At 51.6% G+C, this 24384-nt stretch overlaps 6 protein-coding genes across 6 annotated transcripts; 2 read left to right on the top strand and 4 right to left on the bottom strand.

The window, feature by feature from the left end:
• Positions 1–9: 9 nt before the first annotated feature.
• On the bottom strand, positions 10–1636 carry midA (putative cell wall protein). The gene has a single exon (XM_073724119.1). It carries the CDS (start codon positions 1289–1291, stop codon positions 452–454), a length of 840 nt encoding a protein of 279 aa, XP_073584758.1. The 5' UTR covers positions 1292–1636; the 3' UTR covers positions 10–451.
• Positions 1637–4526: 2890 nt separating this feature from the next.
• On the top strand, positions 4527–6718 carry ptpB (tyrosine protein phosphatase PTP1). The gene is made up of 3 exons (XM_073722437.1): positions 4527–5071; positions 5141–5406; positions 5459–6718. The coding sequence occupies exons 1-3, from the start codon at positions 4903–4905 to the stop codon at positions 6281–6283; spliced, it is 1260 nt and encodes a 419-aa protein (XP_073584757.1). The 5' UTR covers positions 4527–4902; the 3' UTR covers positions 6284–6718.
• A 795-nt stretch (positions 6719–7513) lies between these two features.
• BDW74DRAFT_177059 (VanZ family protein) lies at positions 7514–8261 on the bottom strand (the record flags this gene model as incomplete). The annotated part of the gene is made up of 2 exons (XM_073728791.1): positions 7514–8130; positions 8237–8261. 2 exons carry the CDS (start codon positions 8259–8261, stop codon positions 7514–7516), a joined length of 642 nt encoding a protein of 213 aa, XP_073584756.1.
• A 489-nt stretch (positions 8262–8750) lies between these two features.
• On the top strand, positions 8751–12660 carry BDW74DRAFT_137337 (SAGA histone acetyltransferase complex subunit SPT7). The gene is made up of 4 exons (XM_073722436.1): positions 8751–9950; positions 10001–11133; positions 11181–11866; positions 11912–12660. Exons 1-4 carry the CDS (start codon positions 8873–8875, stop codon positions 12498–12500), a joined length of 3486 nt encoding a protein of 1161 aa, XP_073584755.1. The 5' UTR covers positions 8751–8872; the 3' UTR covers positions 12501–12660.
• Positions 12661–13907: 1247 nt separating this feature from the next.
• On the bottom strand, positions 13908–16855 carry BDW74DRAFT_177057 (putative eukaryotic translation initiation factor eIF-2C4; the record flags this gene model as incomplete). Its single annotated transcript, XM_073728790.1, has 6 exons — positions 13908–14104; positions 14157–15993; positions 16046–16194; positions 16247–16437; positions 16488–16600; positions 16652–16855. 6 exons carry the CDS (start codon positions 16853–16855, stop codon positions 13908–13910), a joined length of 2691 nt encoding a protein of 896 aa, XP_073584754.1.
• A 3666-nt stretch (positions 16856–20521) lies between these two features.
• Positions 20522–24304, bottom strand: rna14 (cleavage polyadenylation factor subunit RNA14). The gene is made up of 6 exons (XM_073724118.1): positions 24181–24304; positions 23207–24114; positions 22729–23160; positions 21679–22678; positions 20907–21632; positions 20522–20851 (listed from the first exon to the last, which is right to left on the bottom strand). Exons 2-6 carry the CDS (start codon positions 24053–24055, stop codon positions 20838–20840), a joined length of 3021 nt encoding a protein of 1006 aa, XP_073584753.1. The 5' UTR covers positions 24056–24114; positions 24181–24304; the 3' UTR covers positions 20522–20837.
• Positions 24305–24384: the final 80 nt, after the last annotated feature.

The raw sequence follows: 24384 nt of genomic DNA, 5'->3' as shown, positions 1-24384 counted from the left end.
GCAGAGAGATATCAAACATGCTAAAATAATTATGTCGAGATTAAATACATATGTAGGCTCGATTAGAGTATATGCTTTTCTACCTGAATATAGCAAACCACAGGGCTGCTGATCCAAGTTGTGAGGAAAAGAAGAAGGCAGAGGCAGAAAATACATAGCTCACGAAATCTTCAGAAAAGAGGATGCTTCGAGGGGGGAATCAAGATGGTGACCAACCATAAATGCCAAGCAAAATCGAAAGAAAATGAGTGTGGTCTTGTGAGGGAGCGACGTGGTCTATAGGTTGGAAAAGAGCTGAAAAACGAGCAGAATAAACAGAGAAAGCGGGCTGCGAACAAATCCAGCAATTCCTCGCCCAAGCGCCAAATGTTAACTGCGTTATAATCGTACAGACTTTATACAAGTCGATAAGTGATGTGAGCTAGCTCCCGTGACAAAGAGTCCAGCTAGTTTAAAAGTTTGACGCAGCATTGACGGGGCCAGGGTTGTGGTACTGGTCGAGCGTAGACCGGAAGGGCGTGCCGCCGGATGGGCTAGGGGCCTTCTCACGAACGCCGGAGCCGACAGCGGTGCCGCTCATAAGGTCGGCAGCATCGTCATCTGCAGCAGCCCGTCTACGGGCACGAATTCTCCAGGCAACCACTCCAATGGCACCGATCAAAATGGCACCACCGACGCCAACGACAACACCAATGATGATTTTCTTCTGGTTGGAGTCCAGACCAGAGTCGGAGTCGTCAGACGATCCGCTCAAGCCAGGAGACTCGGTGGCTTCACTTGATGTAGTTCCTGTGGTTGTGAACGTAGAAGCAACTGGAGTTCCATTAATTGTTTGGGTAGTGGTGACGACGGTAGTGGTGACAACCGGTGTGCGTGTGGTTGAGGTATCATCGTCCGAAGAAGAGTCCGAAGAGCTTGTAGTAGTGGATTCAGAGGAGGAACTCGTAGTAGTGGGGTCAGAGTCGGAGTTAGTGGTCGTTGCAGTAGGTTCAGGGTCCGAGGTGGTTGTGGACGAGGATGAGGAGGTAGTGGTGGTACTGGTGTCATCGTTATCGGACGAGCTTGACGAAGTCGAAGTTGTGGTTGGCTCTGCGGTGCTCGTCGCGGACGAAGTATCCTCAGAGGTAGAGGTCTCGGTGTCAGAGTCCGTTTCTGACAAGGATGTCTCGGTGGGCGTTGTAACGGCGTCAGTGACGCTCGTGACGGCGTCCGTCACCTGCGTACTCTGGCCTGCTACTACAGCCACGAGGGACAAGGAGTAGAGGAAGAACGGGAGAGCAGTAACGCGCATGATGAGTAATTAGGATGTTGCGGTCGAGAGTTCTAGATGGCACAATTGAGACTAGAGTTCAAGACGGCAGCGGTCGAGTCTGCTGTTTGTCTGAGCCTGAGGCTGACGATCACCCTTCAGGAGAAATGCGGGTGGCGAAGCTGAAGATGTAACGAGGGTACTCCCAAGGCCTGAGTATGGGTGAAGCAGGGGAGAAAAGGGGTCTTTAACGAGCGACTACCGCCTTGATGGGGAAACGTGGAGGCGATAATAACAGCGACGATGGTTGCAGGAGAGATCGTGGTGAGGTGGGATGGGACGGGAATGGGAGATAAAGGAGCTGAGTCGGCTCAAAGAAGAGGGTCAGAGGGCAACTCGGCGAGTCACTGGGCCACGGTCGTCTGGCAAAAATCTAACCGCAAGTGGATTAGGCCAGTTCCCCGTAAAGGAAAAATTAATGGACAAGGCCGCACGACATAAAGCCAAGCGGGTCCTCTTTTGCCTCCAGTGAGACACTCCTGATTTTAGTGGCAGTGCGTACATAAGGGTTTAGTCAGCTGCTAGCCTGCCACGGACAAGGTTCGGCCGATGATACGAGGCTTCCTTGTCAGCCTTTGCTGTCACGGTTCCATTCCTATGAGATGGCAAGACCATCCATAGAAGATCACAGAACCATTGCCTGAGGGAAATAAGGCGAAGCCCGGTTAGCCCTAAGGTGCGCTTACGTTTGGTCCTTGGGTACTATTTTAAGTACCGGACCGTGGTCAAAAAAGAAAATTAAGGCACGCGGGTCTCTGATTTGCTCTGCGCTATGGGATTACTCCGGAACTTCGCAAGCGTTGTTTCTGTGGAACATCATTTTGTTGTCTGGGTGTCCCTGGCAACAATATCTGATTGCGCAAGATCCACAGTCGAGACCCTCGTGGGCATCCTGCTGTTAAGGGTCTGCGTGAAGCGATGCTCAGCAGCTGAATGCTCGCTCCAACAGCAGCATAGACTGCAAGGCACCCGACGTGTCTGACAACTGTTGCAAAATTCATATCGTAGATCCAAACTCCCGATACAAAAGGGACGGTTCTTCAAGATTGATCGACGTGCCGTTGCACCCGGTTCTCTCGAACTATGGGAACGCTAGAGCGGACTTTCGAGTCTAACTCTGAGACCTGGGGCCGTGTTGTGCCGTCTCCTTAAGAAGACCCGTGAAAGGGATTATTTAGAATAATAAGGCACCCATTATAGACAGTACGGTCGACGTCCGGCAGACTACTTGTTACTTCTCCTCAACACAAACATCTCACATTATTCGTGGGTGTTTAACAGGCTTGTCCAAATCTGCGAACCATATTTTTTGTCATCCGTATGTACTTCACGTATCCTCTAAACGCTCGTAGATTGCCAGATTTACACACCGTATACCGCATGTACAAATGTGGAATGGATGCACAGTAACGGGACTGTCCAGTAATGAGGCGCTGATCGGCAAACAGACGCGCTTCAGCGGCGCTTCGCTTGATGCTGGAGCACAGGGTTTCGGTCCGTTCAAATTTTCGTTCATGTGACATGTTCGCAGAGTGACCCGCTTGTCGAATTTCGAACTAGTACGTAGCATAGGGCTGGCGGATTGCGGACAAAATGATGGGCATTTTCATGGAACTGCCAGGGGAAATGAGACATGCTATATGCATGCCGTACAGCCGGTCGGAACTCAGTTCCAGGGGAATACCGGCATGCCATGACGCATTTGCCAGCTTTCTTCCGCACAACCCTGATAATGAGGCCGTGAACCGATACCGTCCAGGCAGCCTGCTGGGCAAGACAGGAACTACACGAGTCCATAGACCTCATGGAGGTCTCAAGGTCCCGTCGAGCCTGCTGGACAATGGCAAATCGTCACTTGGTGGAAATCGCGAAACGACCGCCACGGCCAAGACGACTAGCAAATGCTCCCAATCCGCATGCATCCTCCAATCCTATCTTGGAGCTGTTGGAAGAGAGCAAACTGTACTGCGGGCCTTTTATAGAGGCTGGGTATCGTAAAGCAAAACGAAAAACATGATCGCGCCATCAGTAAGGCGTCAAAGTCGGCCTTATTCACCTTTTGGCGGCCTCTTCCCCTTCATCTGGGCTTTGATTTCTTCCTTGAAGTACTGGAGAAACTGCTTTGCGGGACCTGGCGCTGAGTACATGATTAACAATCCAATTCGGCAGGTTGATACTATACGGCCATACCAGGATTGTCTATGTTGGTACCGCCCGTCTCTTCTGGCACGCCGTGCCTCAACCGTTGTACTCTGCCATGAAATCTTCCTACTGCGCGGTGAAACGTGGGGCTCTTGAGAAGCTTAAAGTAAATCAGTATCAAAGTCGAAGTTGGTCCCCTGAGAAGGGGATGCACATACTTGGGCCGTCAGCCAAACCTATATCGGACCGTCAGCCATGTACTCAGGGAACTGAGCGAATAAGCATCCGTATTATCGACTCACTTCGACCAGCGCCCACGGTGAGACACGCATATTGAAGTAGAGAGTTTGACTGAAGTTGTGAGTGTGAGCAACAGGTACTGGAATAGCCCGAGGCGATTGCGATGTAGAACTACAGAGTAGGTGCGGTCAAGTTGCGGAGGTGGCTATGAAGATGCGATAATTTGTCAGCGCTTAAAATGTCAGACCAAGCCAATCATGGTTCAGCATAGTATAAGCCGCGTGCACAAATTACGACCCGTCGGTTGGCATAATTCTAGCAACTCAAATTTTGCTTTGTTAGAAATCATTATTGTCTTGCAGACAAACCGCCGTGCGAGTTTGAGACAAACTACTCTGAATATTTACTTCTCCTGGTTCCACATGTCTAGTAGAATATGGTGTCTTCCGTGTCTATAAACGCTGTCAAATTACATCACTGCTTAGCCCATGATCAGCATCAGGACACTGATGATCTTGATAATGATAATGATAGACAAAACCTCCTTATGATGAAGCTCTGTTTGCCTCCTTAGTTTGTGAATGCTGCTTCTCTCTTGTTGGTCAAGGTTGTTTCTTCCTGCCTATTTTCCCCTGCTACTTATATAGAAATCGCTACCGGCTACTCCTACATCATCTACCTTTATCCGATCTTGACCTTCAGCTAAAAATCAATCTATCATCCACCAACCGCGGGGTGTCGCGTGCTGTGCGAGAGAACTTTAAGCATAATTTTGCAGGTGCCACTCATTTGACTTGCAGCGAACTGCTGCCCTGGCGCTCGCCGTGGACGTGCACGACTTCCCCGCTACGACGACTCATAACGTTGACAATATTATCCGGACGAAATTCAAACCGCTAAGTGGCCTTGCCCTTGTGCGATCCAAAAATCTGGCCGGACAAATCACGCCGAGGAGCAGCTTTCACAGCTGTCTCGATTTATCGACGCTACAGATATCATCCCTGCCACAGCCCAACGGCGCCGCTGACGATCGGCCCGGCGCTTCGGAGGGGCAGTCTCTCACAGCTCCAGCATCTCGCTCTCGATCCCCCGATACTCTCAGTTTCCGCAGCGACTCTAGGAAGCTTGCCTCGAGACGAAAGCGGGTCTCTCGAAAGGCGCGCGGCGTCCTGGGCAAGGTTCGTGCCTTCCAGAGGATCGCTGCCGCCAAGATGGCACATCCCACCATCAAAATCGATACCAGCGTCCAGGCCACCAAGCGGTCGCATCCGGATAACGAGGAGGGTGCGGGGATCGTAGACGGACCGGAGGATGACAACCCGGAGCTTGATACGGGGGATAATGAACTGGTCCCGCCGTTTCTGCGGCAGTCGGTGCTAGGTAGGTTGCTTTTGGCACATGCTTTTGCGATCGTGGAAGCTGTTAGCTAAATATTTTCTCCGCTTTTAGATATCCGTCATAAGTTCGAAGAGCTGGAATATATGCAAGGCACACGTATCATGGAAGGGTCGCGGGCGAACGACCCCTCGCATCGTTGGGCGCTGGATCCGAATCCCGAAGTCAGGGCCAGGAACCGATATGCGAACGTGCAGGCGTGGGCAAATTCCCGCATACATCTCAAGGTTCCCGAAGGCGAATGTGATTTTATAAACGCATCTCCGATCGTTCTCAAAGACTCGGTGTCGGAAGAGGAGAGGAAATACATTGCAACCCAGGTATGTATGCGCTGCAGGTTTGATATTGAGTTGGAATGCTAAGTATTTACAGGGGCCCAGACTTGACGACCTTTACCACTTCTGGCATATGGTCTTCCACGAGACTGAAGATGAAGCGGTGATTGTTATGCTTACGCAAACCATGGAAGCAGGCCGTGAAAAGTGCTCACAGTACTTCCCACTTGACCTAGAAAATCCGACGATGTTTCTGCGGCAGGACCAAGGCGATCCTTACGTGGAGGGCGAGGAGGAGGAATCGGGAGACGGAGATGCGCTTGGTCAAATCACACTTCTGGAAAGTACTTGGAACCCAGAATGTCGATCCGAGATTCGACAACTCCAGCTTACAGTCGGCTCTGAATCCAAAGTCGTGTGGCACTTTCTGTTTGCGGGCTGGGCAGATTATTCCAAACCCATTGGCGAAGACCGTGATGCGCTCCTTCGTCTGATAGAGCTGTCGGCCGCTAAAGCTTCCTCTCCACAAAATCCGCGGATTGTTCACTGCAGCGCTGGCGTGGGCCGGACGGGTACATTTATTGCACTTGACCATCTTTTGCAGGAACTCGAATCTGGCGAACTACTCAAAGTCACCGATGAAGAAACAGACCCAGTATTCGAGGCGGTGAACCTGATGCGCGAACAACGGATGATGATGGTCTATAATGAGATGCAGCTAATTTTCATATACGAAGTCTTGCGCGAGCAAGCCGACCTCATTCTAGAAAAGACCTATGGCATCAGCCGTCAGCAGTCGGGTTCCAGGTCCGCGAAAATCGCCAAATTGTCCGAGGAGGACTATTTGCCTGCCTCAAAACCCGAGTTAGTACCCGAAAACCATTCTGAAGCAGGCACCCCGGAACAGTGTGATAATGAGTGAGCCGTTGCCTGACCATGGTCTATACTTTCTATTTGATGCCCCCTGACGTACATTTTATATCCTTTTCTATTCATTATAATGACTAGCCATGATTCTCTACTTGCATACACTGTCTTGGCCTTTCTCTTTGATGCCTGACCTTGCATAATTCGCTATTCTGTTTGACCATCATGAATGTAATTGCGTCCCCGGTTTCATATATTCTACTTTTTGCGAATCCCCGCATCGCTTTTGTGATTCTTAGATCTATCTGTATCTTGCTTCTTCAGCTACGGAGTACCTAGCCCTGGCTTTAGAATTGGTGTATCATACTTGGATGAATGATTACGGTGGTTACGACTGAGCGGTACTGACCTACCTATCTCTCTCTGCCCATCTATATGACGTCTATCTAGGTACCGAGTTGTGGTGTAATCAAGCTATTCTTCCTGCGATGCTAGATTTCTTCGTGTCTACCTAGGGCTGTGGACTTAGAAGTAGACAGTACATGTGACGCGGAGTGCATTCGCTCTGAAGAAATCATAAGGGGAAGATTCCTTTATCAAGGATATCTTTAGGCGAAAATAGGCTTTCGTAACTTGCCGTAGCTGGGCGGGTCAAAAAGGGTAACTGGATATATATTTTCGCATCTCCTCGGGTCTAATATCACTACCACAATCTCAGCCGCGCGATGCTACCCTGGTATAAACCGAAAATCCTTATAGTGTTTACAAGAGATTGCATTTCTGTCCGAACAGCTAACCGATAGTTCTATATAGAAAGGGCAGAAGACACGAGATTAGGGCACAATACCTTGAATACCTATTTACACGCTAGAAAGTCATGTAGATTATAGCAACAAGAATCAGATCCAATATACAAAGACCCAGCCCCGCATACAGCATGAAGTCTCTGTAGATAGTACCGAAGAGTCATATCAAACAAGCTAAGTCATAACAAGAGTCCGTAGCGTTTCTTCGTCATCGTCAGCGTAGTGAGATTGGTGGAGATCAATCATTAAAGATGGTGAGAGATGGCATGGTGAATCGTGTATTATGAGCGAAGTCATCGTGAGTGACAATGGCCACCTAAAGTCGTGACCGTATAGTTAGTCCCACGATCATGGCGAAGTGTGGAAAAGAATCGATTCGGTTTTCTCGTCCAGAATCCTTCCGCACGGCCCAGCCGCATCTGGCACAAGGATAGCAGTGCTGAACGCGGGTGTAGCAGAAGATGCTCCGACGGACTGACTTAGTCGCTCCTCTTCCCTCCTTCCACGGTTCCCTTGTGATCCTTGTCTCCAGAGGTTGCCCCTGTCAGAGCGGTACTCGGATCATCGCCATCCTCCGTATCCCAGTTATCCACAACATTCTCGTCCCAGTTATCTACCTCTTGCTCCAGGTCGATCACGCCGTTTTCCTGCGGCTCTAGACCCTCGCCTTCACGGTGACCGGGACTCATACCAAGCTCGACGTCGTCATCGCCTCCCTCGCCTAGAGAACCGAAGCGGGACTTGCGCCGCCGCTCCAGCATCCGCCGGTGGTACCAGCTGCATAGCCCGACTGCGCCGAGACTTCCAACAATGTTCGCCAGCAGGTCGAACGGGTCAAATGAGCGGCCATTGGGGAGTATACCCTGGAGGATCTCGGATCCGACTCCTAAAGCGAGAGTGCAGACGACCAGGGTTAGGTGGAGGGTACGTCGACGGGACGTGTCGGGGATCCAGTAGAAGACGAGCGAGAGCAGGAAGAAAGTGACGACGTGAAGGAGCTTGTCATTAGGTTGGAGGTTGGCAGGGACGGAGGGCGATTCGCTGTGTGGGAGGAGACCTATATAGGCCGATAGAATGAGCAGAAAGACGAAGGCGCCTGTAAATAAGCAATTAGCATGAATCTACTGCTGGTATCCGACGGTGCTGACGGATGTAGGTAGCCGTAGTGCGGTCGCAAGGCTCAATGATTGGAAGAAACATACCTGCAAAAGGATACCGAATTCGCATAATGGGAACAAGTTCTAGGGTTGTCGCGGAGAACAATGAGTTCGACTTGGGGCGTTGGAAGCTTTGATGCTTGCCTGATGATTCACGTCATGTGCATTTATACAGAGTTGAATAAGATCTATGAATAATTATGAAGACCCTCAATACCATTCAGAAGGTAACACCGGTCTCAATGACAATGGATCAGCAGGGCCAGGGCCAGTATCTCAGTATAGTCGGCTTCCTGAAAGTATACTAGAAACAGAAAGATACTTGATCAGCTCAAACCTGCGCCTGTTGTGTTGTCTTGGGGAGGGTGCCCTTCAGAACTGCACGGTTGGTCTAAAACTGCGGCTACCGTCCTTGCTGCTCACGGCTCTGACCTGACTTCACCTCATCCGTTCGCGCAGAGAACCTTGTACAGAAGGTCGCGACTTTGCCATCAAAATACTCGCCCGTTCAATCATCTAGGGCTCTGGAAACATCGTCGTTCGTTTCTCTGTACCCTGTACTCTATATATATGTATTTTTATACCACCCGGACACTGTCGTTATCGCCCAGCCGAACCTCATCCTAACCGTGGAGAAACGAGCCCCCTCGCCCGCCCCAGAACCGGGGTTTAGGAGCGAGCATGTCGCTCGGACACCACAACGCCTGGCTCCCCCCGGGCCATGTACGGCCTCCCGACGACCTGCCTGATGCGCGGACCTTCAATGGCTATTCAAAACATTTCCCCGGCTCCAGAACACCCCAAATGCGCGGTTCGATCGACGCCGACGGTCCCCACGCGGGCAATTTGATATCGGAGGCCGATACAGCCCCGGAAGAAGATCCACGCATCGCGTTGTTTCGCGACTTGTATAATCGTACCGAGGCGAAAATAAATGGGCTGTTTTCGGGTGAAAAGCTACCAGAGGACGTCTCCGTTGATGTTGTCGTCGGCCTCGATGGGGCTGAAGCTCAGGACAAACGCGCCGACGAATCAGCACCGCCCCCACCCCCTAAGAAACCTGCACGGAACCTCGACGATGATGACTACGATGATTATGACGACGACGACGACGACAATGAGGATGATGCGAAGCCCGCGTCGCCGCCTTCCTCGAAGGTCTCCACCACTGTTCAGCAACCAACTGCCATGCCGTCGCCAGGTCGCCCTCCTAGCCCTACCGCCGGGGATGGCGCAAAAGAAACAAAGAAGGAGAGCTTGGAAGATATTCGCAAGAAACTAGAGGAAGATAAAAAGGCCACAGAGGAGGCCGCCAAAAGAAGCTTCCATACCTTGTTTTATACGCTGGAGAATGATAGAGACGCAATGTTGGATCAGCAGCGGTTGGAAGAGTCCGAAAGGCAAGTCGAGGCTGAGATGTCCGGCCAGCCAACTGCCGGCAATAATGCAGCATCGGGTCCAAGCGGTTATGGCTCCTTGAGTAGTGCCAATCTCGGCGCGTCAAGCTTGACCCTGAAAAACCTCATCGCAAGGATTGACATGAAGCGCAACATGGTACAAGCTTCCGATGCAGAGCTCCGCAGCCTAATGAGCGAAGTCCGCAAGAATCGAAGCAAATGGGCCAGTGAAGACAAGATCGGCCAGGAAGAGCTATATGAAGCCGCGGAGAAAGTACTGAGCGAACTAAAGGCGATGACTGAACATTCGTCTGCTTTTCTGACCCGTGTTAATAAGCGCGATGCTCCTGATTATTATAACGGTAAGGTTGCCCTTCTCTTCCAGTTGCTTCTTAACGCTAACACTGCCTAGTAATCAAACACCCGATGGATCTTGGGACAATGACAAAAAAGCTAAAGGCTCTTCAGTATAAGTCGAAGCAGGACTTTGTAGATGACCTCAACCTCATCTGGTCTAATTGCTTCAAGTACAACACGAATCCAGAACATTTCCTCCGGAAACACGCCATGTACATGAAGAAAGAGACCGAGAAGCTGGTGCCCCTCATTCCTGAGATCGTTATCCGAGACCGTGCCGAAGTGGAGGCAGAAGAACGACGGCTTCAACTTGCTGATGATGGTGGAGATGAAAGCGACGATGAGCCTATCATGTCATCACGAGGCCGAAAAGCGCCTGGGAAATCATCCAAGAAGGGGGCTGCCCCAGCTTCCAAAACCCCAAGCGGCTCTGAACCTCCTGCTGGCTCTGCCTCACAACCATCGGCGCCTATACGCTCCGACTCGGATGTTGCCATGGAAGGCATCCAGAATGGGTTTGCAACACCGCCACACGGCACATCAACACCATCCGACCCTGCCGGTGCCGTTCCTGGTACGTCGGGACAGGATGAAAGCATGGATCTTGATGGTCTAGTAACGCCCCCTACCGCACTCAGCGCCTTGGCTACGCCTGGTGTAGAACTCGCCGATCCCGAATACAAAGTCTGGAAGCAAGTCACGAAAAAAGACCGAGCGCTTATTGCTGCAGAAAGACATCGTCTCTTCAAAGGCGACAAGCTGAATTCGGACGAACCAGCTTTACTCCGCACCAAGGCGGGTATGAAGAGGTGGCTCAGGAGCCAGCAGCAGGTCTCTACTGATGGAGACAACGCGAACGAAGCTGGCTCGAAATCACTAGGACCGGCTGCCACCAGCGAAACGCTTGCCGAGGGTATCGAGGTTGAAGAGGATAGAGTCATCCCTGACTATTACGATGTCATGTCTGGTATCCCGGATCTTCCTTCCCACCTGCTCTGGAGGGAAGACAGCGAGGGGAACCTAGTGGATAATTCGGAGGAGGTTTTACGAATTCTTCCCAAGGGATCGTTTATGCAGCCGGATAGCAAACTTTCTCGTAAGATGGATGCGAATATGAGACAGATGCAGGAGACCAGGAAGATCTGCTCGAAGATAGGTATTGTCAAGCAGATGCAATTGCAGTCCCAGGTACGACCCCAGGATATGTGAGAAGAACCCAAGCTAATCTCTCACAGATGTACCAAAACCAGTTTCAAAAGTATCAGCCTGAGCCATTTGTTGAACAGGATGTTGAGGCTCATGTTATGAATGACGACGGTCCTGTTATTGCGTCTTGGGTCTGCAAAGCAGCGCTGCAGCGTTCGGTTGCCAAGGTTTTCTACCATACCGGTTTTGAGGAGTACCAACCTTCAGCTATCGATGCCGCGACGGATATGGCCTCGGACTTCTTCATCAAGATCGGAGAGACCCTGAAATCTTACATGGAAGCGCCGAAAGTTCCCATCTCAGATTCGGTAGAACCGATTGCCTCGGCGCAGTGGAAGCGGGCCTACACCGAGCCAGAGATGATGCTACACACGCTATCCTCTGTCGGGATCGACATCGAGGGCTTGGAGTCATATATCAAGGACGACGTTGAGCGCCTCGGCACGAAACTCGTGACTGCGCACGATCGCCTACGCTCACTCCTTTCCGAACTTCTCCGCCCTGTCCTGCAAGATGGTGGAGAAGACGGCTCTATGGCGTTCGCTGATGGCAGTGAACAATTCGTTGGCGGCGACTTTGCAGAGGATATCGACGAAGATTTCTTCGGCTTCAAGGAGCTGGGGCTAGACAGGGAATTCGGATTGGCCACTCTTAGCGTGCCATTGCATCTCCTGCAGAACAGGATGTACAACGCGGCGCAGTCGCAGAACACAAAGTAAGATATCTGTTTCCTAATCAATCACAGATGCTGACCTCGCAGCACTTCCCAATCCGTCACGGTATTCCCGCCTCCTCCCGCCTACCCGCGCATCACGACCGAGACGATATCCTCCCAGATCGGTTTGGTCCATGCATTCTTCAACGCCAAATTACAAGCGCGCAACAACGAGCCGCTGGTGGAGGACCTAGAACTACCGCCAAAGCAAAGGCCAATGGCTGGCCGACCCCGCCTTCCAGCATCCGGAAAGATCCCGCCGCCTTCCAGTCTGCCTGGACCAACTTCTAGCCCGCAAAAGCGGCCGCTGCCGCCCTCGGCTTCTGGCGTCAATGCAAGCAAACCGGGGTCCTCAGAGCCGAACAAGAAGAAGGTCAAGAAGAACAGCGGCGTGGCGATGGGAGTTATCGACGTGATGGCGGAGGACGACGTTACAAATGGTGCTGATGGTGTCAAGGCTCCGACCTTGAAATCAGAGAACACGACTGACTTCTTAAACGGCAAGAGCGGAGCCGAGAACTCAGAGACTCAGAGTGCATCTCAAGGTGCCGAGAACAGTGCCAATGCTGGCCCGGCCAAGAGTAACGACAACGCAGTGCCCATGACCAACGGGACTGCAGGCGATGCGGCATGATGTATGACCATGGTACGGGTATAGAACTCCCCGGTGTTTGACTCCTTCAACCGGGTCTGGTGGATGGGGTTACTGCTCGCTGCCTGGATTGCAGCGCATGGTTGATTCTTGTTTTTGTAGAACACATCGGCGTCGGGGTTTCGCTTTTTTTCCCTACTAATTTCCTTTTCCTTTTTCCTTCTGTCATTGTCTTCTCTAAATTATCGACCCTACCTACAAACTTCAATCTCCCTCTTCATGTTTTATTTAGGTTCCCCCCTTCATTCCTTTTCTGTCGTGTTTTCATCTTCTTTTACCTTCTCGTGTCTTATTTAGATGCTATGCCGCGCTCTCATCGGGCTATCCTTCAGCATGTGTTTCTACGGACTTACATACCTATATTATACAGAAAAACCCCATTTAACTCCTCAAGTCGTTTTCCTGCTCTCAATCTCTATCTGCATCTGCGTCTTGGTTTTGAGTTAGAGTTTTTCCTCCGGCGGTCTTGTCCGTTCAATTCAGCCTTTGCCCTGAAGCCCTAAGCTCGATGGCCGCAGCGGCGGCGGGGTTTCTCTCCCTTGAATTCTCCCGCGCCTGCATTGATATTGGCATTGTTATGTGCATACTGTGCCGCTGGAGATATTTTGGCCGTATATAGTGCTCTCTGCCGTGTGCCTGCCTGTATCTAGTTACGTGCCCGGGCTCGGCATTTCATCGAGGACTCCCGAGCACAGACATAAGTTCTTTTGCATGTTTAGTCTAATAAATGGATCGTTTTCGCCGTTTCTTCTTCCCCCCCTTCACGTAGCTATGTAGTTGGCTAGGTCGTTCTTTGGGTGGTTTCCCGGTTCACGTGCAAGTCCTGCTTCGTCGAGTGCTGCTTTCCCAGTGGCTGTCTTCCCCTAGACACCGTGGGTAGGTTGTATCGGCTCTTCGCGCAGACATGGAAAGTTCTCCTCTGGGCTCAAAGTCTCGTTTGGGATTTGCAGTCTCGGGCTCTTGGTCACTGGATATGGCTCTATACTCGAGGGATTGTGTTAGTAGTACAGTATGGCTTAGGATACTCGACTGTGTAGCCCTACGTTAAGCTTGATTTACAAATGGATGTGATGTGGAGAGTGCAGTTGAATGGCATAGAACTATTTAAGCTCAGCCCTCCCTAATGTACATGATAATGCAGGCATACCTCTCCATTGCGAGATTCCACCAGCTTTTTCAAATTTCAACTTTCTGCCGGCCGTGCCGAAGCTCAAGATGACGTTGGTCAAAGCAAAATTTTAGTTCAGGCAAGAAAACAGAAAAGAAAATCACAGGAGCTCCGAGCTTCTAGCCAATGCAGGGCATTTGACCGCCAAGCTGGAACAGATAAAGATAAATGCAAACTTGCCCCCTCTCCAGCTGTCCATGCGTTCCAGATTTTTCATCCACCTAGATGTACCACATGCTGAAGGGCAAGCGGTTGGAAGTGCCGTGAATCGGGAGAAGGCGCGGATCCGCTTTCTTGTCCTTCGGCTTGGGGTTGGTGAGCTTGACCTCGGGTCCGCTCTGAGGGCCGGAGCTTGCAGGCGCATCATCATGATGGCGCGCGCGGTTCGAAATCAGGTGAGCGTAGTAAATGGCAGGGACTGTGCTTTGGTTAGTGCTTCTGCGTGTTAGGCCTTGGGCGAAGAGACTTACAAAGAGATACCGAAGTAGTCGAGCGCATGTACTGATAACAATGATCGTAGATCATGTTCTCAAGCTCCTGGGGGCGGTGCTTGATCTCGTCCAGAACTACATGGTAATGGACAGGACGCGAGGTACCCTGCAGCGCAATGTGGGAGTATAACAAAAAGTCCCAGTCATGAGGGCTGGTCACGTCTCTTTCAATAAGAGTACCGGGCAAGGGATTGCCGTTCTTGTCCGCAGAGTTGCGGTCACCTGGCTTGGGGAAGGCGCGGAGATGGTGGCGCTTGTTTGCAATAACCACGGTAAACTTTCCCTTCCATTGATCTTGAGTCAGCTTCATAAAAATTGCTTTGATATCCGGAACTTCCTGTCGAAGGACATGCTGAACTTCGCCCTCAGAGACACCGTCACGGAAGTAGTAAACGTTGTCAGGGGCGCGGCCTTCTCCAACAGTCGACATCCATTCGCGGATAAGAGGTGTAAGCATGATCTCCATGTTTGCGCGCGCGACCATCTCAACGCGTTCACCGTTTGCCTCACACGCTCCCCAGTACCGGCCACCAAACTGATCCATGCAGACTGACACTGCGGCCAACGAAGGCAGCCACACACCCTGCGGAGAGTGGGAAACATCCGCACCGATGATCATAGAGCGGCGCTTGAGGGCAGCCTCGGCCACCTTGGGAACGGCACGAGCAGTAGTTCCGCCGAGCTTAGCATTGATCTTCATCAGTACATTCGAGATGTACTGGGGATTGTTCTTGGCGACATGGGCAGACTGCATCACCTGAGATGGCACACCCCAGCGGCAATCGCAAGACTTCTTGATGCGAGAGTAGGTAAAAGAGTTTTTGTCTGGGACGATGATTGCGAGGAGCTGAGGATCCTTTTGAAACTTGACTCCAGTTGCATTGTACAGTTTCTTGATGGCTTCGCCGGTGTCTTCCCGGAGCTCAAGAACAACAGGGCGCGTTTTAACGGTGCCTCCATGGCCAGAGTAGGCCTTCATCATAGAATCGATAAAGGCTTCGACCTGGGTCTTGTTGATCGCATTGCGCTTGCCGGGGAAGTACCCAACACCCCAGGCTTCAAGGGGGCGCTTGTTTGGCAGATAGAACTTCTTGCCGCGGAGATCCCAACGGCCGTTGGTACCGGGATTGGTGCGTTGCTTTCCGCCGAATTCGATATCTGGAGCGGGGAGGAGTCGAGCCTTGGTACGGATCATGTTCTCATCGATCTTGAGCCCAAAAGCCCCGAGGACAGGATCGCCAGAGTGGTTGAGCATGCGCTTCGACTTTTGGATGGATCCGAGACGGTCTACAGGTCGAGAAGCGGCATACTTGATCATGTTGGAGGTCTGGAACTCGTTGAGTTTCCACATGTAACGATGCAGCCCATGGATCGTCAGCAGTTCCATAGGGTAGACAACTCCCTTCTTGGTCATTTCAACGATAGGGAGATCCCAGTAATCGAGGGTAAGGTTGTACTTCATCTTAAAGTACGCCTCAATGCTCATCCTCTGGGTATTTCCAGACGCACGGTCCGTGTACTCGAGCGTGTAGACCCGAGAGTTGGCATTAATAAGGCCCTTGACCATGAAGAGCTTGCCCTCCACAGGGCAGCCTTTGTAGTGAGGGGCCACCCCAAGCTTCTTGATCCGGCGATGCACCTCGTAAAAGGCATTGGACTCAGTCGTACCACCGTGACCGTCAGGAACTGGCCGCAACATGTGTGCCAAGTGCTGGGGGTCACGGGCGTCTGTGATAGCTCGGCAAGCGCCCATGAGGGAAGTGCGGGCCCAGAAGCAGGTGTTGGAAACGTCCACATTGATGATAAGCCCCCGGCCCTAAGTCATGTTAGCATATTAATATTGGTTTCGCTGAGGTGGATGAAAATACCAGAGCAGGTCGGATTGCCTGGTACACGCCCTTGAAAGCCAGGACGCCCCCACCAATATCCTTCTGGTCACCATTTTCGTCGAAAAAGGAGCGGCGGATGGCGAGGAAATGTCCGCTAGGGTTCTCGCGCAAGACATGATCAAGAAAGTCTATGGCAGTCAGTAGGAGGTACAAGCCCTGATATAAATCGAGTTCACTTACTGAAAGCCTCTAAGACAGCCTCTGACGTAGAGACCTGACCACGCAACCACGAGTGCAAAACGGCCAGGTTAACGGTCTTGGTTGGGCGAACGACCAAGCGGAAGGTGTTGGGAGTCCGACCAGCGGGACGGCCCTGCTCCGCATCAAGGTCGACCATGACATTGAGCCCGTTGGGATAGTTTTGTAGAGACCTATGCCCGATAAGCGTGTGGTCAATGCCGTTGATGTGGGAAGCACTTACCAAGCAAGCTTTTGTCCGTCAAAGATGATCTGCTTCAAGGCATTCTTGCGAGCCTTGGAGTCCCAGACCTTCTTGATGATGACGCTCTTCTCCGCACCACTTCCTATATGGACCTAAACCGCGTCAGGAAAGAAGTACGGGTCATAGGAGGACTCGATACTCACATCATACTGATACACCGTCTTGGTGGGATAATTGGTCACGGCGAAGGCGTTCATTTGAACCTCAATCTCCTTGCCGGTGGGATTGAAGCCGGGACGAGCCACGGTCTCAACAGGCACCGAGTACTTTGCATCTTCGTCAGCAGGACGCACACGAAGGTGGCGGAGACCGCCCTCAAGCTTGTTGATCTGATCAAGGTTCTCCATGGTAAAGGCTATGGAGAAGGGGCAATGTGTGGGAAGCGCAAGTAATAAATATTTTTAAGAATGCTAAGATGATGGGAAACAATGCGAAGTAGGGAAAACTGGAATCAGGAAAAGCCCAACAAGCCCGGGGCAGACACAGATATTTATACCCCGAGCATGCCCTCCGTGACAGGCCCATTTTGTGAAGTGCTGTAGGTGATGCAAACGGGGATGAGACAGATAGGATGAATATCGGGTCGATACATGAATGCTCGGGTGAAACTCCATCTTCGATACCAGCGCCGTTTGAACAACAGCAGGGGTGAATGGGACAGGAGATACAGGGACGTGCCACGAACAGTGACAGCACGGGGAAAAAATGAAGAGGAACCTAAGAAGTAGCCACAGGGCATTGAAGAGGAATGGAATGAGTTCAAATCATGGTTAATTGCGAGGGGAATGTTGGGTGGAAAAGCTGACGCTCGTTTCGTGCAGCGGACAAACGCAGACTTACCAAATGGTCGATGCTAAAAGTGCCGTAGGGAAGGTCGACATTCTGGCACATGTCCGTCAGCAGACGAGGCCGGTCCAAAGCCGGATCCCCAAGAGTACGAGGTCCACTCTGAGACATTTCGGCGGATTGAATGGTATTCGAAGAGTTCGAGGACGATACTATCGAGGATGTTGAGGTCGATTCAGCCGCTGTCGAGAGACACGCGGAGGCAAACGGGCGAAGGGTTGTCCGCTCTTGTCGAGGAGCTGAAGACGATTTTCGAGAAGGAGAAATGGGGATTTTTGAATGAAGAAAATGAGAGGAGTAGATAAAGAAATAAGGACTTAGGAGGTTGAGTTGAAGAAGTTGAAGATGTTGGTGTTGGTCGAGGAAGGATCTTGGAGTTCAGAACGTTGGCCTTAGAGACGTCAAAGGGAAGGTGTCTTAGGCACAGAAGGGTTCGTATACTCGAGATCCTTGGGGAGAAAGCGGAAGATGGAGGAAGGAGCGATGAAGATTCCTTTTATACCTCGATCTGATGTAGCAAGTGAGGCCAGGAGTGAGGTGAGGTGAGAGCTCAAAGCCTCATCTGAGAGACGCTCAGAGACTGACAGGCGCTCGGTTGCAAGGTATCTCGCTGCGAGCAAGGCGATGAGACGAACGGAATGAGAGGAAGAAAAACTGAGGGGTGAGGGTTGTGTTGGAAAGTCTCCTGGGCAGGGCAACACCGAGCAGAAATGAGGTCATTTGCGTACTCAGTCGTTGCTCCCTGGCAACCAGCTAGCAATCGTACCTACGTGGGGAGACAACACAGAAATAGCCCAGGGTTGAACCTCAGCTGTTCTCATTCTCAGGCGGCTCGGAATCGAGTACGGATTCAGGATACGGTTGCACCGGCACCATGGACTGATGACTCTGTACTTGGGATGTGTTCCCAGGGGCTCCCCGGACGGGGCGATGATGCCGCGCTCTTTTGGAGAGACCAGGTCTGAGGAAGAGATGGAGAAGAAGATGTACCACGGGCAAAGGGCCCAGACATGGCGGGTAGGTGAGCGTGTCCCTTACGCAGAGAGGCTACCGTACTTGCACCCGGGTTGCGAGAAGCAACGCTGAGGAGCTGAAGCCGTGCGTATACAGACAGTAGGTTGCCCTTTAATCCTACCGAGCAATTTCATGACCTATCTAGACCCAAGACAGCAGCACGCCATTGACGATAACGGCCCCCTGAGCTCCCTGCTCTTCGGCCTCATACCCGACCCACTCGCACAGAAACCAAAACGCTCCGGTCAGAAACCTAGAAATGAGGGGGTTCTATTCCTACGAACCACCGGATCTTCATGGCATCCAACTTTCGCCGCCGGCTAAAGAAGACACCCACCCTAGATGAAGGTAGTGCAGATGCTAGCAACGAGCAGGGGTTTCTAGAGAAGGATCATTCCCATGCGGTCAATCAGCAGTCCGAAACCATTCCCTTTGGAGATCAAGAGCATTATTGGTCCCCGAGTTAGAGCACAGCAGATGAGGAACGGGAGAACCTCCTATAACTTTGTCGTCGGCTTGGCCCAGGCCCAAAGGCGCAGTGCCGGCTTTGCCTAGCGGTGCGAGGCCCTGGGATACCGCAAAGGAGCTCTCAAGCTTATCAGCGCGGGATACGGTGCGGAGAGAAAATACAGAGGAAGTTGGGAAAATTACCAATTGTCCTAATATTCATACATAAACTTTGAAATCACGGCTGACTTCTATCTACGTTCAACAGGCCTCTTCGTCGTTACCGAACCATCCAAGAACAACAAAGACACAGGAGATTATGATCCAAGCTTCCAGCCAATCTCAGATACAGGGCAAGACATGGCATATCCTTACACAAAGTTCCTGTGTGCTGCTTTGCGGGTAGAGTTCGGTACTGCCCTTGCACGGATGGCCCGGGATACTGCGCCTTGCTAGTTTCTACAACTACAGCGGAGCTCTCTAGGGGAAGCATAGCGTCGAGCGTGCCTGTATCTCCTACGCCAGCGCACCCTCTCACTGGGCCATTACATACTTCGCCAGAAAAAATATCGCAAAGCCGTGCGGATACCATGTGCGCGCCACGCAGAGCCTCGTCCGATCCCATCGCCACCTTCGAGCGGTTCAACGAATATGGTACGGTCCCGGGGCTAAAACCTTGATGGAAAATGAGTCGGACTGGTAGGTAGACTTGATCTTATCTGGGTTTGACTTTGTGGATGGGCGTTGTTGCTCAAGGTTGGTCTGCTCGATAGTTTCTTAGGGCTAGCCGGCGGGAATCACGGCCGAGCGGGAATCACGGCCGAGTCTACGTGCCCTCGGGAGCCGCGAGTGCTACGTAGAACCCCAAGAATCGAAAAAAAAAAGTCCCATTATCCCCAGTTGCATTTTCCTATCTATCCATCTTGTACCAATTTCGTAACCCTACCCTTAGCTGCCATATCAGAAGCCTTCTCCAACCGCACCTCAGCCCCTGCGCTGAAGTCGCGGCATCGCCCCAGAAACCCAAGTCGCGTCCAACACAGAATCCAAGCACCGATCCAGTCAGATCCCCGTCTGCGAAAAGAAATCGACCGCAGCCGGACCGGAAAGCGTTTCCCAAGCCAGATCGCGGCCAGTGAAGGGGCGCTTGAGGAGAAGGGAGGAGTATTCACGACGACAGCTCCGGTGCCAAACGTAGGATATCCCTGTGACCACGGCAGTAACTCGAAGGAAATATTGAAAGAAGAAACAGTAAACAAAGTTTGACTTTTGTTATTGAAACCAGGTGCCTCAGGGACGGGTGAAGAGTCGAAAAGTGACTAAGAATGTTCACAAACAATGGTAACAGTAGAACTAAAATCCGACGAGGACAATATTGATGACAATAGGGAGTAAGAGCAAAGTGACTGATCTAAGAGGAGGACGATACCGAAAAAGGATTGGAAGTGCGAGGGTTGGGATGCGGATTGCCGTTGGGTAGGGGGCCCAAGGCGCGAACGCACAGGAGCAGGGTGTTTGCAGGGGGGTCGAGAACCTGACCAGGTGTCCAAGAATCTTGACGCCACGATCTTGATGTAGCCTGGGATTACGCAGTGTCGCACGGCTCGATCGGCCTCAGTTGGCGAGAGGTAGGTGAGAATTCACTCCCGTCGCATGAGGCGCAAGGCAATGCAGGTCTGGATAGCGAGCTGGAGAGATACATGGGATGGGAGGAAGATGAAAGTAAAATTTGCATGGCATCATATCTATTATTTTTCTGGTATCTCAGGGTTCCAAATGTGCACAATTCGTAGGCAAGTAAACAATTCACGGATCCAAAAATGGGTATGCCGAACGCAATGTCCCTCCCGCATCGTAAAGGCGAGCATCGTAACAAAAACGCCGAACCATCCACTAAATGCACGGAAGTACATATCAAACCGCACCACCTAGGTAATATCCGCCGTCGTCGGTCATTGCGAAAGAGAAGGATAGATGTCAGGACGATAAATGGACGCTCATAGTACGATACATGTCAACTGGCTAACGATAGGCACCTAGAAACCCTGCGTTAGTCAAGATCGAGGTTCAATGGTTATTTAGGCGTCATACCGGAAAATGGCTGTCCTCCAATAGTCGTTTGCCCAAGGCCACGGGCGGACTGAGGTAGAGGTATTTGCGAGATGGAAGCGGGCATATCTACGCGGCGAATAAGATCCACCATCTTCTCCGCCGAGAACCGACCAGCGGTATAGGTCGAGGCAGGAGGGATGACGCTCAGTAGATATACAATGTCGCGGGGCAACGGCGCAGGCGAGCCTTGAGATCGGTATTGGGATCCAGAGCTCGGGACCTGAAGGTTCGGCTGAGCTCGTTTCTGCTGGTCCAACTGCCGCCTCTGCGTCGTTGTCCGGAGCGGTGACTCTCCTCGGACGAATTTGCGAGGCCGCGACATATCATCGTCGAAGTCTTCCAAGGGTCGCTTCGGGGAATTCGTGATGGAGGGTTCTTGATACCGTGATGTAGGGGTACCGAGGCGGGATGGCACTTGGCCCCCAGGGTATACAGTAGTCTTGGGTCGGGTCTGAGAAGGGGAGATGATGGGTCGGAAGGTTGTAGGATCAAAGTTTGGAGCGGAGAATCGGTGTGCAAATTGATCAAGGGTTGGATCATCCGGATACAATTCGCGCATACGAGTCTCGAGGTTGATGACTTGAACCAAATCGCCATATCTTGATTCGTATTCATGGAGGAACGCGAATATAGGCTTCGCTTTGTGCACATTTTCAGGGCTGGCAGCGAGTTTCCTCACCGTCATCTCAAACACGGCGCGGGCATCTGAAAAGATTAGTTAAAGTGGCGAGCGGGGAACAAAGTGACTCACTAATGACATCGTTAATATCAATCAAATGTTTCAAGTACTCGAGAGCAAAGTTCTCGTCATCGGGGAACAGTTTGGCACCTCGTTCGAAGATCTTGGTGGCAGCTGGGTCCTTGTAGCAGTGATACTCAATGAGAGCGCTAGCAATATACACGTCGCTGGTGATGCGACCCCTCTTGCGAGCATCCGCGAACACCTGTCGCGACCCGGGGATCTCACCAGGCTTGCCCTTGCCCTGGATGCGGCGCATGGCACGCATCAGGCCGATCCACGCAAATGAAACGGTCTTGGATAATATGCCAATCTGTATGGAATGTGCTTGCCGGACGGCTTCAATCTGGGCGTTCTTGACGGACTCTTTGGCTTTCATCTCGCTCTGGCCATCATCTTCGTCGTCATTTCGGGCTGGTTGAGCATCAGGGTTCTGCTTGAAGGTTTCTTCAAGACGAGCAACATCCTGAGCTTCTCGAGTGCGCGCTTTGGCGATGAGATCGTAGAGGGCATCGAGTAGGCGGTCATACGGCTCCCTGACTTTGGTACCTCGCTTGATGGGATCTTGTTCGGATTCAGAGGTGATTTCGAGCCGGTCGGCACGCTTGAACGCAAGCAAACAGCTTTCTGGATTAGCATCAACGCCCTGCTTCAGGAACTCGTTGCCTTCCGCCTCCATATCGTTGAGGAAGCAAAAGTCAGCTGCCTCGAACCAGATTTCTGGAAGGAATCGGAGCGCCATGAGGGCCTGTTTGTAAACGTAGACCACGCGAGCTTTGTACGCGGCTAAATCGTCTTCTTTGAGAACGAGGGGATCTCCCTTTTCCCAGTTGATCCAGCGTTTCCAAATCTCGACCTGCTGCAAATATTCGACATCGCCTTCTGAGCCAGGAACAGGCGGTAATCTAGGAAACGTTGTCCGACTTAGGTCCCGGGTGAAATTTTGTAATTCTGTATAAGAGCTGCGTGCAGTCATGTACGAAGGCGAATGTTCTTGCAGAAATTTGCGTCCCTACAACGGGAGATCAGCGCGAGGTCTGAGATAAAGCTCATTAAGCATACCGTAAGTTTGTTCAAACCCATTTCAAACTGATCGTATTCCTTCCACAGATTGTTGACCACTTGCATCGGAACGCAGATGGCTCTTTGGTAAGCTTTCCGGAGCAGGTCCATTTTCTGCTGATCCTGCCAACCCGAACCTCCCACATTACCTGGCCCAGAGCGGATGAACAGGATATAATCTGTCCAAATCGAACCAGAATCCTTGTCCATGCCGATGTGTTGAAGCGCAAGCTCATAAGCCGAAGAGATAATCTTCCGCGCCTGGCCAGTTGCGTCTGTTGATAGAGGGTTGCGTCGCCGAACGTAGTCCAAATAAACCGTCCACAGCTGGACTGCAGGGATGGTAAGAAGCGTCCTGTTGAATATTTGCTCAAGGCGGAACAACTCGTTGAGTTCAGACTCCATCGTTGCGTATGTTACCCACATCTCGGCCTGTGTTCATCAGCACTTGCCTGGAATATGTAATGGGGTGACTGACAGATAAAGGGAACACCTGCAAAAAGCGCTCATATACATCCCGAGCACTATCGATCCTATTGCGACCCCTATGCTCATTAATCAATTCGAGCCAAGCAGGGATGTCACCTCGAGGATCTTCTCGGATTCTGTCTTCCAGTATCCCAACTCGATCATGGGGCAACCGGCCTTTGGCGGCAGAAGGGGATTCCGGCGCAGGAGTCGCGGTAGCGCTTTCTCGTGTAATCTCAGGCTGCAAAGAAGTACGTGAGTTGTACAGGTCCTGGCCTATATTCATAGACCCATCATTCTTAAAAGCGAGAGAAACAGAAGAGAGAGAACTATTAGGAACATTCTTCGCGCTGGCAGATTCCTGCGCAGCTTCATCCAATGATACATCAGGGGTAGAAGTAGCTTCATTTGCATTTCCTGGAATGGGCTGCGAAGGTATAGTATTCATGTCCTCGACACCTAGTACAGCTGGTGGCTCATAATCCCCATCTCCCGCGTCATCCTCATCCTCATCCTCAACCACAAACCCACCAATAGTTCTGGTTTTCGGCTGAACAGAGGCACTGGGAGCCGGCACTGACGTCGAAGCCTGAGACTCGGGTCGTGAAGGTGGCTGAGATGGGTGGGCATTGCTAGCAGGGTCTGCTTGGGGCTGCGGATCTGAGGAAGGGGTGTCTGTCTCTTGGGGAGTGGGATCTTCCGATGGGCCGGGATACTGGTCATGAAGTGTACTGGACGGATCATAATCATCAGAGTCCGACGCATTCGCACTCTGATCTTCAGCGCCGTTGTAATCCATTGAGCCAGCGTCCATGGCCTGAGCCTGGAAGAAAGCCTTCTCGGCATCGTCTTCGGCCATGGTGGTCGATATAAGCCTGTCCAGCGACTGAGGAAACAAAGAGAGAGAAGCCTAAGAGCCTGTCATTTGCTGTCAGCGGGCCTGGCTCGCATTACAAAGGTGCATTCCAAGTGAGGGGCACCCACAATGATGCAAGCAAAAAGAGATTCAATTTCGACCTAAAAAAGCAATATTAATAAGACCGAATATAGGACAAATGACGGTTGAAAAGGGGACTGCGACAACAAAACTGCGACGGGCAGAGATGCTTGACGCATGTACTGTGCAGAGATCGATGCGATGCGGAAGCTGCAGCTGCTAATAGATTACGTGATCCAAGGCGGTGAGCG

Source organism: Aspergillus multicolor (genome assembly GCF_047715735.1).
Source record: "Aspergillus multicolor strain CBS 133.54 unplaced genomic scaffold BDW74scaffold_9, whole genome shotgun sequence".
NCBI lineage: Eukaryota > Fungi > Ascomycota > Eurotiomycetes > Eurotiales > Aspergillaceae > Aspergillus > Aspergillus multicolor.
Note: the sequence above shows the minus strand (reverse complement) of the source record. Positions and strands in the feature narration are given on the sequence as shown.